General features: G+C 46.5%; 1 protein-coding gene and 1 long non-coding RNA gene across 9 annotated transcripts in view; one reads left to right on the top strand and one right to left on the bottom strand.

Annotated features, from left to right (window-relative positions):
- The first annotated feature begins 4,761 nt into the window (after nucleotides 1-4,761).
- Nucleotides 4,762-8,553, top strand: LOC139079643 (uncharacterized). The gene is made up of 3 exons (XR_011533422.1): nucleotides 4,762-4,994; nucleotides 7,765-8,033; nucleotides 8,194-8,553. It is a non-coding gene; the product is annotated as an uncharacterized lncRNA (long non-coding RNA).
- Nucleotides 8,554-9,351: 798 nt separating this feature from the next.
- The window catches only part of RECK (reversion inducing cysteine rich protein with kazal motifs), a 97,791-nt gene continuing 92,309 nt past the window's right edge, over nucleotides 9,352-14,833 (bottom strand). For all 8 annotated transcript variants that reach the window (XM_070595723.1, XM_070595726.1, XM_070595727.1 and 5 more), the window contains 4 exons: nucleotides 14,086-14,296; nucleotides 12,859-12,932; nucleotides 11,894-12,049; nucleotides 9,352-10,960 (listed from right to left, as the gene is read on the bottom strand). In XM_070595723.1, coding sequence (XP_070451824.1) covers nucleotides 10,742-10,960; nucleotides 11,894-12,049; nucleotides 12,859-12,932; nucleotides 14,086-14,296 — 660 coding nt within the window. In that variant the 3' untranslated portion in view covers nucleotides 9,352-10,741. The remainder of the gene's footprint in view (nucleotides 10,961-11,893; nucleotides 12,050-12,858; nucleotides 12,933-14,085; nucleotides 14,297-14,833) is intronic.

Here is a 14,833-nt window from a genome sequence, read left to right as displayed (position 1 = left end):
CACTAAGTTATACTACTTTAGTCTCTTGGAGCTAAATATTCAAGCAATCCAGAATCTTTCCCAGCCCCTCTGCACTTCTGGGCCAACTCCTCCAGACTCAGATTCTTCGGCAGGAGCATCTGTTGGACTAAGCCTGGGTCACATGCCTTCACACAAGCTTTCAGAAAGAGAGCAGAGGAATGTCTTCACCCCTTCAGCTTCCATAGTTAAGTACAAGATCTTTTACACTCAAATAGAGACTTCTCCACATGCCAAGCAGCCAAAACCCAGCAAATGTCTCCCCTCTCTCCCTTTTCAGAAAGGGGAATTTTGTTTCTCTCTTACATCTGTTTCCCCAGAATGTTCTACACTCCATGACTCAGCCATTCTCAGTGTCTAAGCTCTTACATCATTATGAGTTCTTCCCCAAACTATGGCTTAAGATACAACTATGCTTTAAGCCCTTCAGGCTTTGGCTTTTGATCTGCAGAGGTTTTTGGAATAAAAAATTCATTGTAATAGCTTAATGTATGGAAGGCCATGGCAACTAGAAAAGTGGGGGAAAGAAAAACCTTGGCAGAAAAATCTCCTTATTTTATCCTCTTATACTCTCTTTATTGTTGTTGTTAGAAAATGTATGGGATGCTGCCAAAGCTGTACTTAGAGGAAAATACACAGCATGAGAAATATGAGCATAAGCTTTGAGTTAGTCCTGGGTTCAAAATATCCCTGCTCTGCTACTTACCAGCCATGTGACCTTGGAGAAATTATTTAATCTCCTCAATCCTTAGTTGCATCAGCTGTAAATAGTGTTAATAATACTATTTGCCTCATAGAGAGATTGTGAGAATTGCATGAGATAATTCATTTAAAACACTTGCTACTATGCTTGCGTGAAAGGAATCCTTGGACAATCTTGAGAAAGTGGTCCAGGAATCTTCTTGGTCATTCTTGGCCACTTGTCACATGACAGTTCTTCCAGTGGGAACTGTCAGTAAAAGGGCATGGTACACAAAGGCTCAACCCTCTCTAATCCCAGGAGATAATAGACATAAGATATAACCAAGCATGGAGTGTTTGCTAGATTTTACATTTTGCTGATTTGTAGTATAATGTTCCTGTTAATATACAGACCAAGTTCATCACTCAGTGCTCCAAATGAGAAAGAAAATCTGTAGTTAGATGACATCACTGTCAATCTTGGATAAGCAAGAGGAAGGTAGGAAAGCAGAAGGGAGAGAAGTAGTCACCAGGTCATGTCCATGGAGCTAAAGCGTTGATGAGCCTCTGATTGACCCCCTTCCTAAGAGAAGGGGCTCATTTGACTCTCTGCCCAGGGCTTGGAAACCAGGAAGGAGAGAAGCTTCACCATCAAAGGGTGGAGAAAACGTATAGATAGTCACTTATTGTTACTTAATACTTCCTTGATTGAACATAAAGGGACTTCAATGAAATCCCTTCCTATTGATCTCTGTATTGCTGTAGACTGAATGTTTGTGTCCCTCTAAAATTCATATGGTGAAACTATTCCCCAAGGTGATGGTATTTGGAGGTGGGGCCTTTGAGAAGTGATTAGGTTATGAGGGTGGAGTCCTCACGAATGGGATTAGTGCCTCTATAAAAGGGACTCCAGAGAGCTCTCCTGCCCTCTTTCCTCCCGGTGAGGAAACAACTAGAAGTTGGCAGTCTGCAACTCAGAAGAGAGCTCTCACCAGCACCCAACCATGCTGGCATCCTGATCTCGGACTGCCAGCCTCTAGAACAGTGAGAAATAAATTTCTGTTGTTTCTAAGCCACCCAGTCTATGGTATTTTGCTCTAGCAGCCCCAGCTGACTAAGACATGTATCTTAGAATCCTGAACCTTACATTTACTGACTATGAAAATAATCTATTACCGAATTTGGAGCCTGGAAGGAGAAGGCTCTCCCCTGATCTTTGATAAAAAAAATTCCCCTGAAACAGCCTGAAACATGATAGATGGCCGATAAATCACAACTATTATTATACTCCTTATTTAAAAAGAGAAAAATAAACTCTAAGTGTTGGACTAAAGAAGCTAGACAAATTACAAAACAAATTAAAAAAAGAACTATAAGCATAGTTGAACTCTGGTTAGTGAGTGAATGAATGCTGACGTGTTTCGGGGTGAAATATTGACGTTTACAACTTACTCTGAAATGCATAAAAAAAATAAAATGGATTCAACTTACTTTGAAACACACATAAAATAAGATTGATGGATAGAAGGAGAGATGGATAGCTAGTGACAAAGCAAATCCAGCAAAACGCTCACAGTAGAATCGAGACGGTGAGCACAGGCATTTTCGCCTTAAAATTGTCTGCAGCTTTGAAATTTTCCCTAATAAAGTGTTTAAAAACTAACTGAATAAAGAAATTAATATAGATAAAAACAGAAAATTATGCATTAGAAAACAGAAAGGAGCAGAATTGAAAAATACATCCTAAAGCTGGAAGACATATTGAGTAGATAAATCTCTACAAAATCAAATCAATAAAAAGTCTAAAAGGAGAGAAAACTCAAAAGTACTACATTAGTAATAAAAAAGGGGATATGATCTTTTTTTAGAAATGTTCAGAAAAGTAATATCCATGTCTCTACTAGTAGTTTTTCTGAATTGGGCAATTTTCTAGGAAAATACAAATTTCTGATATTTATTTAAGAAGAGGAAAAAAAACTCTATGTGAACAAATATAGCCATAAAAAAAGAAAAGGAAAATATCACTGCTTACCCAAATAGAGATGGACTCAGGTAAGTTTGCAGGCAAAGCTCGGTCAAGCCCTTGAATGACAGATGAGTCTGGTACCATGTACATGTTCTAAAGCAGAGAAAACCTCCCCCATTCGTTTAGTGAAGCTAGAATGATCCTGACTCCAAAACCCGAAAAATGTAGCAAATACAAAAAACCAGAGTGCAACAGCATTTATGAATATAAATACCAAAATCCAAAATAAAACATCACCAAATTGAATCTAGCAGTGTATTGTTAGAATAATACATCATGACCAAATAAAACTTATTTCGAGAGTATAAGGATGGTTCAATATTAAGATATATACTCGCAATTTATAATATTAATAAGTCAAAGGAAAAATATAATGTAAACAAGTGCTGAAAATATCTTTGATACAATTCAGTATCCATTACTGAGTTTTAAAAAAATCTCTTATTTTCCCTTAGCAGAATAAAGCGAAGCCTCCTAAAACAAACGGTAAAACATGTCATACTTAAACACGTCCCACTTAACAGTAAAACAATGGGACACTCCCGTTGAAATCAAGAACATCATAAAGTTTCTTGCCATCATTACTGTTAATCAACATTGATGTGGACTTCTAGCCAGTACTAAGACAACAAAAAGAGATAAGAGGTATAGATATTGGAAAAGGAAGAGCCAAGTTTTCATTATAGTTTCTCCATGGAAAAACCTAAGAAAGTCCACTAAATTCATATAAAAAAATTTACATGATGGCCAGGTCCCAAAAAAATATTTAAAAAAATCAGCTCTTTGGGGGCCAGCCCGGGGGCATAGTGGTTAAATTCACATGATCCACGTCAGCGGCCGGGGTTTGTGAGTTCGGATCCCAGGCACAGACCTAGCACCACTCATCAAGCCATGCTGTTGTGGCGTCCCACATACAAAATAGAGGAAGATTGGCACAGATGTTAGCTCAGTGACAATCCTCCTCACCAAAAACCAAAAATGAAAACAAAAACACCAAAACAAAGTCAGCTTTTTTACATAGCATCAATAACCAGTTCGAACATATCGGGGGAGAAACACTGAAAACAGTAACGACAATAACCCCTTTTAAAAGCACCTGGGTATAGACTTATGTTGCTATAATACATTCATTTTATCATGAGGATTGTAGACGTGCCTCCCATGTGACAGCCTGGGCTCTTTTAGGAAGAAAGTAAATACTTGCTATGATGAGGGGTGGCTCCTCGCCACGGGGAAAGTAAGCTAGATCCAGAGCGCCACGTTCCCCACACGTGGGGCCAGAGCCCAATCCTCTGCTTGAGAGGCAGCAAAGCCGGCTTTGAACTGGCGAAGCCTGAACGAGCGCGGGCCACCGTGCAGCTCTGGGCTGAAGCCCGAGAGCCGGCAGCTGTGTTGGTGTAGCTCCAGAAGGGGCAGAGGCTGGCCTGCTCTCTGGGTGGTGGAGCAGTGGGGTTCTCGGGGAGATAGGGAGAGACTCCGGACAACACGGGCGTGAAGAAGGGCTAGGAGAGGCAGATGGAGAGGAATGAGGTCAGGAAGGAAGGAGCATTCCGTGGGCACCTCCGAACGTTTAAACCAAGAGCTCTTGCCCATCTTGGGCGGTGTGCCAGAATGAGTGGGCAGATCCTGTCACATCTCCTGGTCCTTACCCAGCATTGCCCTGACCTGCTGCGTCGGTATCTTCTTTTTGCTCCACTTCCTTCCCTAAACTGACTCTCCGCCCTGCTCTCTGCCCAGAAGGCGGACCTGTCGAGTTACCACAATGGGCTCCAGGAGTGGGGAGACCTGAGGGCGGTGGGGGAAATGCCTGCTCCAGGCAGTGCTCTCCTGGGTTCCGGTAACTACCCCACCACTTTGGCCTTGGGGGTGCTAACAGCCTCTGTTACAGCTCACGCCCTGCACTCTTCCTGTGGTTTAGTACATCCTGCTCACACCTTTGTAAATAGCTCCTTTATTGAGACTTCCTCAGATTATCCTAATTTGGGTGGGTCACTTGTTTACCTGCTGGGTCCTGACCAACATAAACCTTACCTGACAGCTCAGTAAAGCAACTGCTCACATCTCCAGCAGAGTTCAGGGGGAGATTGGTCTGGTGAAGACAGGTGAGCTGGCCCTCAGGAAGAGGACAGCACGTCGCCTGATTGCTGGCTGGGGTTCTGGCCAAGATGGGGCTTCAACCTGTGAACCATTAGACAGGGAAATGCCAACCAGCAGACAACTTCCCAAATAAGAAGCCATGTTCCTGAACTTGCCCTCACAGGGCAGTGAGGTAAGTGCCTCCACCCCACGATGTGGACAGAGGGCCCCGCCCCAACGATAGAGAGAGAGATACGTATGGAGGATTCTGTTGTGCACTCACTGGTACAGGCAGGGAGAGCAAGGGGCAGTATGGGTGACTTTTTCCTTTGTTTAAATTTCCAGTATTTGGGGAATGCACATGTTGTTTTCATAATGAGAAAATACAGTGAACTTCATTTTGGGAAAATGAAAGAGCAGGTGGAGTTGGAGGCAGGAGTGTGTTAGCAGGCTTCCTCATGGGAAGGCTTCCTGCCTTCCCCTTCCCCCGCAGCAGCCTGACTTCCTGAGAACCTCACTCCACCTTTGGACTTTAGACTTTTTAGACCTTGCGTGTGCTCTCTGTGCACCATTTTGTGTGGGCCAGCGAGAACAAGGTGAAAAGCGCAGTGTAAACTGTCATGGAAAGTGCCAGAGAGCTGTGTCAGTTACTTGTATGATTCCTGCTGCTCCTCGACCATGCATGTCTGCCTTGTTGGGCTGACCTGACCTTGAACCTATTCCACTCTGCCCGCCCCTGGTGCCCACCTTCAGGAAGCTCTGCCGCACGGCTGCTCCATCCCTGAAAGCACTCATCCCGCCCAGCTGCCTTGTGCCAGGGAAAGCCCAGACCTGGCCTCAGGCCTTGGCTTTGCCCTGACTTGCTGTGTGACCTTGGGCTAGTAATTCTGCTCTTCTGGCCTGTCTTCCTCTATACAAAGTGGAAATCCACCCCCCAGCTCCAAGCTTGCTTGCCTGGGGAAAGGAATTTCCCTAGGCATGAGCCCTCTGCTTTCTCTTCCCCTCAACAGGCAGAGTGCCCAACGCAGGCTCCTTCCGCAGCAGGGAGAGAGGGAGAGGGAGGGAGAAGGCTCCCGGGGCAGGGCCTCCAGTGCCTTTGAGAGATGGAGCGCCCTCTGGGGGAGCCTGTGGGTTTGGCTCCCACTAGCTCAGGGATGAAGGGAAACCATTAAATCAGACGAAGGACAATAAACATCTTCTGTGTCAAGACCATCAGTGTTGCTGGTGGGTTTAACTTTCTCCCGGCAGTGGAGCTGAAACAGACGCAGGCTGGACCCTGAGGGAGGGCACCAGGCGCAGGGGAAGCCTGGCACCCAGCCTCATTCAGTTAATGTTTGCTCAGCAGAGTCGAGGATGAGCACAGGACAGGGAAGGGAAGCTCGCCTGACAGCGAGGTCAGTGGATGATCTCGAAGGTCTCTCCTGACACGGAAGTTTGACACACACAGTTCTCTGCACACCAGAGCTATCCAGATCAGTCAGTGGAGCCGGGAGGGAAGGGCAGATGCTCTGCATGCCACTCTGGCCCGGCATTCAAGGCCAGCACGTCTGACTTGCCTCACACCTCCCCTCATCACCCCTTCCCAACCCATCACCTCCACTGTTCTACCACTGGGACGGCCCCAGACTCTCCTGCTCTGTGCCTTTGCTCAAGCCGTACCCTCTACTTAGAATGCCCCTCCTTAAAGCCATCTGGACGAGCCTCCCTATTTCTACCTGGCCCAGCTCAAATCAAACCCTCAAAGAAGCCTTCTGTCTCCTTGTTAGACTTTCTCTCCTCTTCACACCTCCTGTGGCACGTTGTCTGCACAACCGGATTACCTGCTCCTCCTGTCTTGCACAAGCAAACCATAACTAAGTGCGATGCCACTTGGGAGCTCCTAGTTGACACACTTCCTGACTAGAAACGAGCGTCCCACAGCTTATATTGAAGACATCCTAATGACCATTAGTGACTGACGCCAGTGACATGCCAAGCTCACTGTCCTGAGGAAGTGAGCCTTGCCTATGTACAGGGCGGAGACCACAGCTCCCACCCGCTACTCTAGGCAGTTAGAGCCACTCCTCCAGCCTGGGCAGCGGGAGGCAGAGACGCCTTTGAATTGGCTATGGCACTGAAGTTTTTAAAATAACCAGGAGAGAGGCCTGAGGAACGAAGTGAGACTGAAGCAGTAAAGGCATGGAACTTGACAGAGATGTCGTTATGGGCTCCACTACCTAGTAGGAACCAGCGGCAGTTACTGGACAAAGAAAACTGTGCTCATATTTGTACTCGGATAAGCTGAGACAGCAGTTTTATCTCGAGGCAGATGCACTTCGCCTTTTTACTTGCCCTCCTGCACCTGATGTGATCTGGGCAGCAGCGTGTGTGGTCCCTGACTAGCCAGCTGTGGCCACCCTGCTCCCCGGAGCCAGTAATTGGCCTGGGCATGGGATCCAGCCAAGGAGACACAGGGGTGACTGCCGAGGAATATTTTTCTTACTCATAAGAGGCCCTGGCAGCAAAAGGAGAAGGCACTGTGGCTCTCATGCCCTTTCTTGCTGAGAACACTGTGCTGGACCTTAGCTAGGAGCTGAGACAGCCCCCATGAGACCAAGAGGGCAGAGCTGTGATCTCTTCGTCATGCACACAAAATGAACATTTGGTGGCGTGAATGATGTGCATTTGCTGTCCCCAGCCTACAGAAGAATGATTATGTAGGATTAAGGAGAGACCAACTGTGTAGTGTCATCCAGTGACAATCAAGCGTTAAGCCCAGATCCTGTCCCGGAGCCCTTGGGAAGCTCCCTGGCAGAGCTGACTCTGGAGCGAGACCTCCAGGAAGCAGGCAGAATCTTCCACAAATTGACCTGCTTCTTTTTGCACTGATTTCAATTTTCTGCACTCTCTTTTTTGCCATTTTTGCCCTGGGTGTAACAATTATTTCATTATTAGCCACTTTGGATAATTCCCTTTTTCTATAGGTGAGTCGTACAAAGCGCCCCAGGGTCCTTACTGGGCTCTGGGGGCTACATCTCCGGTCTGTGCTCGGCCTGAGGGCGAGGCAGTGCTGTGTGCCCGCAGGCTGAACTGGTCTGAGGGCTAATGGCCTCCTGCTAGAGAGATGCACACTCCTCAGAGGACGCAGCCAGCAGAAGGCTTCTTCCAGGAACAGTTACTTCCTGTGAGAAATGCATCGGGCCCGCTGTAGGCGGGGCTGCAGCTCCCATAACTTTCCTGCTCTGCTACAGAGGTGAGCTTGTGACCCAAGCCGGGCCTGTGACCCTCTTGGGGTCCACACCTGCCCAATTACTCGCTTTAGACTGCACACGGAGCTGTTTCATCTGTTTTCTAGTGTCTTGGTTTCATTACCCATGGCATAGGAGCCTCTGAATCTTTCTCTCTCCCCCAAGACCCAGTTGTCTCCTGCAGGATCTGCATTCGAGGCCTCTACCAGCCTGACACACTTGGCCTTGGGCAGAAGGCTGGAAAGCCATCCAGCACGAGCTCCACCTGCACTCATGCTGGGAAGCCATGAGGCAGCCTGGGTGTGCTCAGCACAGCAACTGGCCAGCGAGGAGCACCCTCTGCCTGTCCTGGGCTTGTCTGGCCCCTAACATCTCATGATTGTGTCCTCAGAAGGACAACCTTTACATCTTTCTCTCCCTTGATACACCCCCACCCCCAAACCCCAGCACCTCTCATTTTCTCTTCTTTCTTTCCCAGGCCATGAAACTGGTATTACTTTCCCAATAAAAAATTTAGTCAGTCTGGCTGTTGTCCTATCCTGATGAGAAAGGACCTCTGTGGTGGACTATTATTATTCAAAAGACTCATGGTCCCTCCTCCAGCTCCTCCCCTGCCACCTCCCCCTAACACACACACACACACACCCCCCAGAAGATTAAATATCCCTTCCTTTTGAAATCAGGAGTGGCTGTGTGACTTGCTTGGGCCAGTAAGATGTAGGCAGAAATGACAGTGCCACTTCTGAGCAGAGACCTAAGGGCCAGTTGTGGTTCTCTCTGCCTCTTTCCTCCCTTTTGTGGGGACACTGGAATGGGTCCTTGGAGTGAAGACAGTGTAGAGAAGAGCAGCTGGCCCACAGTGGACGTGTGACACGAGCAAGATGTGAGCCTCTGTTGTTGTCAACCATGGAGATTTCAGGATCTTAGCCTCAGCTGATTGATAGAATGTCCCAGGCCTTGATCAACAGGCCCTCTTTCTCCACAGTCCAAGGGCCTCTCTGCCCCAGGACATACCCTGAAGCTAGAACATCAGGCCCAAAGCAGTGCGGAACAGAGCTGCCTAGTCTGCTCCTGGGTCTCAGAGGGCCTGGAGCTCTCGGTCCTGAAGGCCTAAAGCTGGGGTCTTTGTATTTAAATTCCTGCCACTCTGGTGATGCCTGGTCTGGTCTGAGCCGCTCTCTTCCAGCTGCCCCACTTGCCCAGGGCCCATGGCTGGCAACAGTAACACTCCATGACTTCCTATTCCAGATGGAGGACACAGCTCACCCAAGAGTGATCAGTGGTTTCATTTTAAATGCCCACATTGCTTAGAAGTACATAAGATCATATAAAAATTGTTTTTATTAAAATAGAAAAGCTTTCCAGTATATTGCATTGAAGACATTTATAGAGAAAAGGCCGATGCAGCAAACACGCTCCAGCAGCCCCGAGATCATCCGGAACCTTGAAGTGCCCACTGTTAAACAACGTTTTGGTAAAATAAGCACATCCCTATATATTCCAGAGAGTACATATAATACTGAAAACAATACTTCATGTAAAGTCTAAGTTTAGGTGCATACAAACAAGAAGTATTACATTGAATAGCTTATTTCAAACTGTGAAACACATTCAAAGTATTCCACTTCTTAGACAACATGCAAACATTTTAATACTTAGATTGACATTTTTAAATATATAAACCATAATTCTTTATAATTCTATATCAAAAAGAAAGTCAGACAGAACACTTATCTATATTGTGCATATCACAGAAAGCAAATGTGTCTCCACGAAGAGAAAGTACTGGGTTAACATGCATGATTGTCGCTTTACAAATATGGCTGTTCACCTTCATAATAAAATAGAAAAATCATGTATTTTTTACATGAACTACTCTTTATTTCACTTTTTGGCAATTAAATAAGTAGCAGCAATTGGTTTAAAGATTGATGTTTAAAAACTCTAAATTTAACTTGGATGAATACTGAAGAATATACATCTGGTTAATATAAAAATGCATAATGCAAGACGCTTTGATGCGACGTAACTGCCTTTCACAGAAGTCACAGTAAGCACATTAGTAACCACTGAGACGGCCACCATATATCATTATCTGAGTGTCACTTAATCAGCTTGCTTTTACTTAACAAGATAGATGGGTTCCCAAATTACATTTCTGTAAATTAAATTTGCCCGATGACTTACATGATCATTTCAAAACGCTTTCCCTTTATTTCTTCCTCTAATAGCAGCAGCTCTTCACCGCGAGCCCCGCTTCCAGACAGAGGAGGTAACTGTCTGCAAAGAAACACACACCTCCTAGGGGCATCTGAATACTTAACGGAACTCTGAAATGAAGTTCCTGTGATATGAAGCCCACAGTGAAGTGAGCTATCTTTCTAAAAAGGGATCATCTCATTTATCAGTAATCCTGAATTTGGTTTAGAGTAGAGGACCCATCAAAGGAGCAAAATGTAAATGGTAAGGGGTGATCCACCTGAAGGGGACATCCTCTTTTCAAAAGTATTTGGAAGCATATATTTTAACATTTGTAAAAAACAAAACAAAAGCCCTACAAATATTGGCAGGTTGAAAAAAAAATACTGTGTGGTGAATAGAGGTGACAAGAGCTTTCACTTGGCCACTATTCAACTACAAACCAGCAGTCCTGTATGTTTTTCACAAGGTAGAAAAACTAGATCGAGGCACATTTTACCCTTCTCACGGGCAGTCAGTTGTGTCTCCAGAGCAAGTGCAAGGCGAGGCCCAGGCTGAGGAAGAGGCAGGAGTGGCAGGGGGGTGTGGTCCCGATGCCGGCCGACGGCACGCTGCTAGAGACCTGTACCTGGGAAATGATGAGGGCAGACAGGGGGACGTGGGATGCCAGGGTAGGGCTGTCAGAGTTGATGAGGGATTCGATCTTCTCCGCTTCTTTATTGCAGGCCTCAATCTGGAAGAGGAAAATCAGATTCTTTTAATATAAAACCACAGAACCCATAAAAAGGTCAAGTCAGACAAATCCCACATATATCCTAACACATACATAACATAGGGAATACGCTTTCTCTCTGTCCTATCCTTGGCTGGAGTCACATTTTATTAGAGTCTTAATTTATTACACAAATCATAACAGCATCAATGAAAATGAAATCAGAGAAGAAATGAGCCACAATGCCACTGCCCTTTCCTTTTTCCACCATCGTGCTCACCACTTATCCCCATTTAGACATTATCTTTCCATGGTTAAACAGTCACGAGGAATGGACTGTCAATGCCTAGTTAAACATGAGGGTGAAAGCAATGAGACTTAAGGAGCTTTCTTATTGTGCAGTTTACCAGGGGCTTATATTCACCCCCTTCATTTGAGCCCTCACTATTCTGATGCCGAAACTTGGGCCTACATGCATGAGGCTCCACATACATCTCGATTGTGAGGAAGAAAGATTGGGGCCCACAAGACCAGCTCTAGTGGGCTGCCCTCCCCAGTGGGAGCAAAGTCCTCCAGAGACTGGAGTCTATTCTGGCTCTGTCACTGCATGACCCGTGCCAGTCCCTCCCCCCCTGGGCCTCAGCCAACTCGTCTGTACGATGAGCAGCTCCTTCCGTCTCTGCACCCTCTGAGTCACAGCATCTCAACCTCTCCTCTCTCCCACTCCTTTGAATCCTGCTGTCAAAAGGGTACCCAGCTTCAGCCCCCCGGAAAACGCTCCCCAGTGTAGCTCTGTCCTTCAGAGACTGCCTTGCGTCTCTCCCTCCTGCCCAGCCGAATGCCTCCATGTCCTCACCACCTGGTCCTCCCCTGGCTCTGGTTTGTGCCCACCCCTCCCAAGTCCCCCAAACTTGACAGTGACAAGATGGTGGCACAGCACCTGCTGAACCCCACCTGCAAAGCTTTTGGAGAATGATCAACAGGAACAATCAGGATCACAATTTCTGACTCAATGCTGAAGTATCCAAATACGTCGCACTGTGGGACAGACACGTGCATGCGGATTTTCTGAAGTATTTCCAGAACTGTTATCGGCTTTTTGTTTGTTACCTATAAAGAGAAAAAGTTTCTATTATCTGAAAAAAAGAATTCCTTATTATTGCCAAAGCTGCCTCGCCACCTTGCCTAAGGCAAGGAGGCTCTTTCAACCAAGGAACCGCTAAGCGCAGGCCCCAGAAGGCCCTGCCAGCTGCATTCGAAATCTCCAGTCTGTTCCAATGGGGTCTGGCCTGACTGTGAAGCTTTGCAGCCTGGATAAGTGTTCTCAACAGAAATGCTTCTTCTTCTTCTTTTTTTTTTCTTTAAATAAAGTATTTTGAGTTGGAGGCTGCAGGGAAATAATTAAAGTCTTTGTATAAAAATACAGGTGTTTTAATCCAAATGGGGACAATTTTCTAGGTAGCGGCAGGTGTTGTCTGGAGCCCTGCCTCCACAACAGTGAGCAGCCAAAGGAGTGGCAGAGAAGCAAAGTGGGCAGAGCCACAGTGGGTAGGGGCTGGCGCTGGACGCACTGGGAAGAGTGGGGCCTGAGAGGGCAGGCCACCTGGAAACCAGTGGGGCGCCTACCAGTCTCTGGTTGCCTGGTTCTGCCTCCAGCCCCAACTCTGCTTACCAGGCCAGGAGGCGATCTTTCCTAAGAAAGACTCAGGCTGTGACATGCGAGCAGGGTCACCATACAGCCAGGCTGCAAAGGAAAGGAGTGCAGGACCCGGAGCAGACAGCCCGGGTTCAGAACCTGAGTTGCTTCTCTGCAGATGGGTTTCTTCATCTATAAAGGGGATAACATCTTCTACTCTGTAGGATTACTGAGAGGTTTATCAATCCGCTTCGAACAGTACCTGGCATATAAAGCAATTTACCTTAGCAATAGTATCCAGCTTTTCTTTGTCAAATAAAACTCTTAACATCCCAGCACATAACGGGCAACAAGCACCTGTATAACAGAAAGCATTTCACGTGTGTTCAGAATTGGAAGTGTGGAGAACCCAGAACAGTTGGTGAAATCCCCCGGCCCTTCCTTCCGTGCTCGGAGAGCTGCAGCTGCTCTCCTGATGGAGCACTTTTAGATGTGTTCCCTGACTACCTGGGAGGGCCTCAGAATTTGCACATCCACCAGAACGCTTCCTCCAGCCCTGCTTTCATCCTTCAACACTTCTCAGGGTGAGGCAGCTGTGGTGGAAGGCAGCACAGAGAGGGCTGGCCTTTCGAGAGACATGGGGCTGAGACCCTGGCCCGCCTCAGAAGTCACTGTGTGATCCTGGGCAGGTGCTTTCCCGGCCCTTAGATTTCCTGTTTGCGAAAGCAGGGACTCCCGGAGTGTTTGATTCTAATTTAATATTTAAAATTATTTTAAACTGTTAAAAAACGATAACAAAGTATCAGAACAGCTTTGTTTTGCTCACTGCTGCGTCCACAGTGCCTAGAAGAATGTCCGGCACATGCTGGAAGCTCAGTAAACATCTGATGAATTCATGGATGGAGGAATGAGCTTGTTAGATTCCAGATTAATGTGTTCTGTGCAGACTTGGGATAGAGTCTCTTCTGCCACCTCTGTTTAACTGAAGAGTATGAGCCTGTAAGGTAAGCTGTTTAAGAAAATTGTTACCGCTTATAACAGTCTATGAAATAAGACTTTCTTGATTATACGCAACTAAAACAATTAGGTGCTAACGCCAATCTAAGACAACTCTCTTCTGTTTCTCTCAATTTCAAAAGTTGGTGTGCATCAAAACTACTTCAATTATTCATTCATTCATTATGATTTCTTTATTAACTTTATAATAAGTAAATATTATGCATTTGAACTAATAACCATAATTTTAGTAATTAAATACTGCTTTATCTGTTTATATATTATTGTTTGGTGTAAGATTTTCCTCGAAAAAAGTTTACTATATTGTTTTAAAACCACCAGACCAGATGATGTCTAAGGTAACCTGGTTGACCCGGAATAACACATCTAATCAGCATCAGGCACAGTCACGACTTTTTGAAAAATGTAAATAAACTAGTCAGCTCTCTTCCCCTCAGTGACTCACTCTCTTCCCACTCCCACCCCGGCCCCTCCCCAAGCACTGCCAGCCTACCAGGTGGGATGACAGGTTTGCACTCAGTCACCGAGAGCGAAGGACACTTCACAGCAGCGCATTCAGTGACAGAATTGTACTCTGAGAGGACCCCGATGGCCTGGCAGGGCCCGTGGTAATCCACCGCCACACGATCCGAGTAGGCAGCACACACGCTGCTGTAGGTCTCCCCATTGTGCCCGCAGACGGGCTCTGTGGCTCTGCAGAACGGCTGGGGGCAAATCAATCACATTCAGCCTGGAAACCTCAGTGATGCACTTTTCCTACCCAAGAACACACAGTAGAGGGCTCCCTACTTCCAGGAAGGAAAAAAGATGCAGGCGGATCCTCTTAATGAATCTCCCGAGGTGGGCTAAACACAGTGGGGGGGCGGGGAACAGGACTCTCCCAAGATGAACTGAGGAGATCACTCTCTCAGCCTCTTTGGGACTTGGGTGCTCATTCCATGTGAACTGATTTGAGATACAATCCCCTCCCTCCAGACTTCTATGCTTCCAGAAATGCCTGTTTGAAGACAACGAGATCCACCGTCCTACAAATATGGAGGCTTTATCATTTCACACTGGGTGAGGGATAAGGGCAGAGTCAGTGGGCAGACAGACTCTGGATCCATGGGGCAGGTTAAGAATACGTAAGAGAAAAACTGTAGCCAGGAAGAGGGGACAAGTAGGAAGAGGAGACCGGGAATTCAGAGCAGCAGTCCTGATGCAACTGGAACACAAGTGCTGAGAGGAAACAAGCCCAGGGA

This window comes from Equus przewalskii, chromosome 26, assembly GCF_037783145.1.
Source record: "Equus przewalskii isolate Varuska chromosome 26, EquPr2, whole genome shotgun sequence".
NCBI classification, from domain to species: domain Eukaryota; kingdom Metazoa; phylum Chordata; class Mammalia; order Perissodactyla; family Equidae; genus Equus; species Equus przewalskii.
The sequence above is the reverse complement of the archived record's forward strand: the minus strand, read 5'-3'. Positions and strand labels throughout refer to the sequence as shown.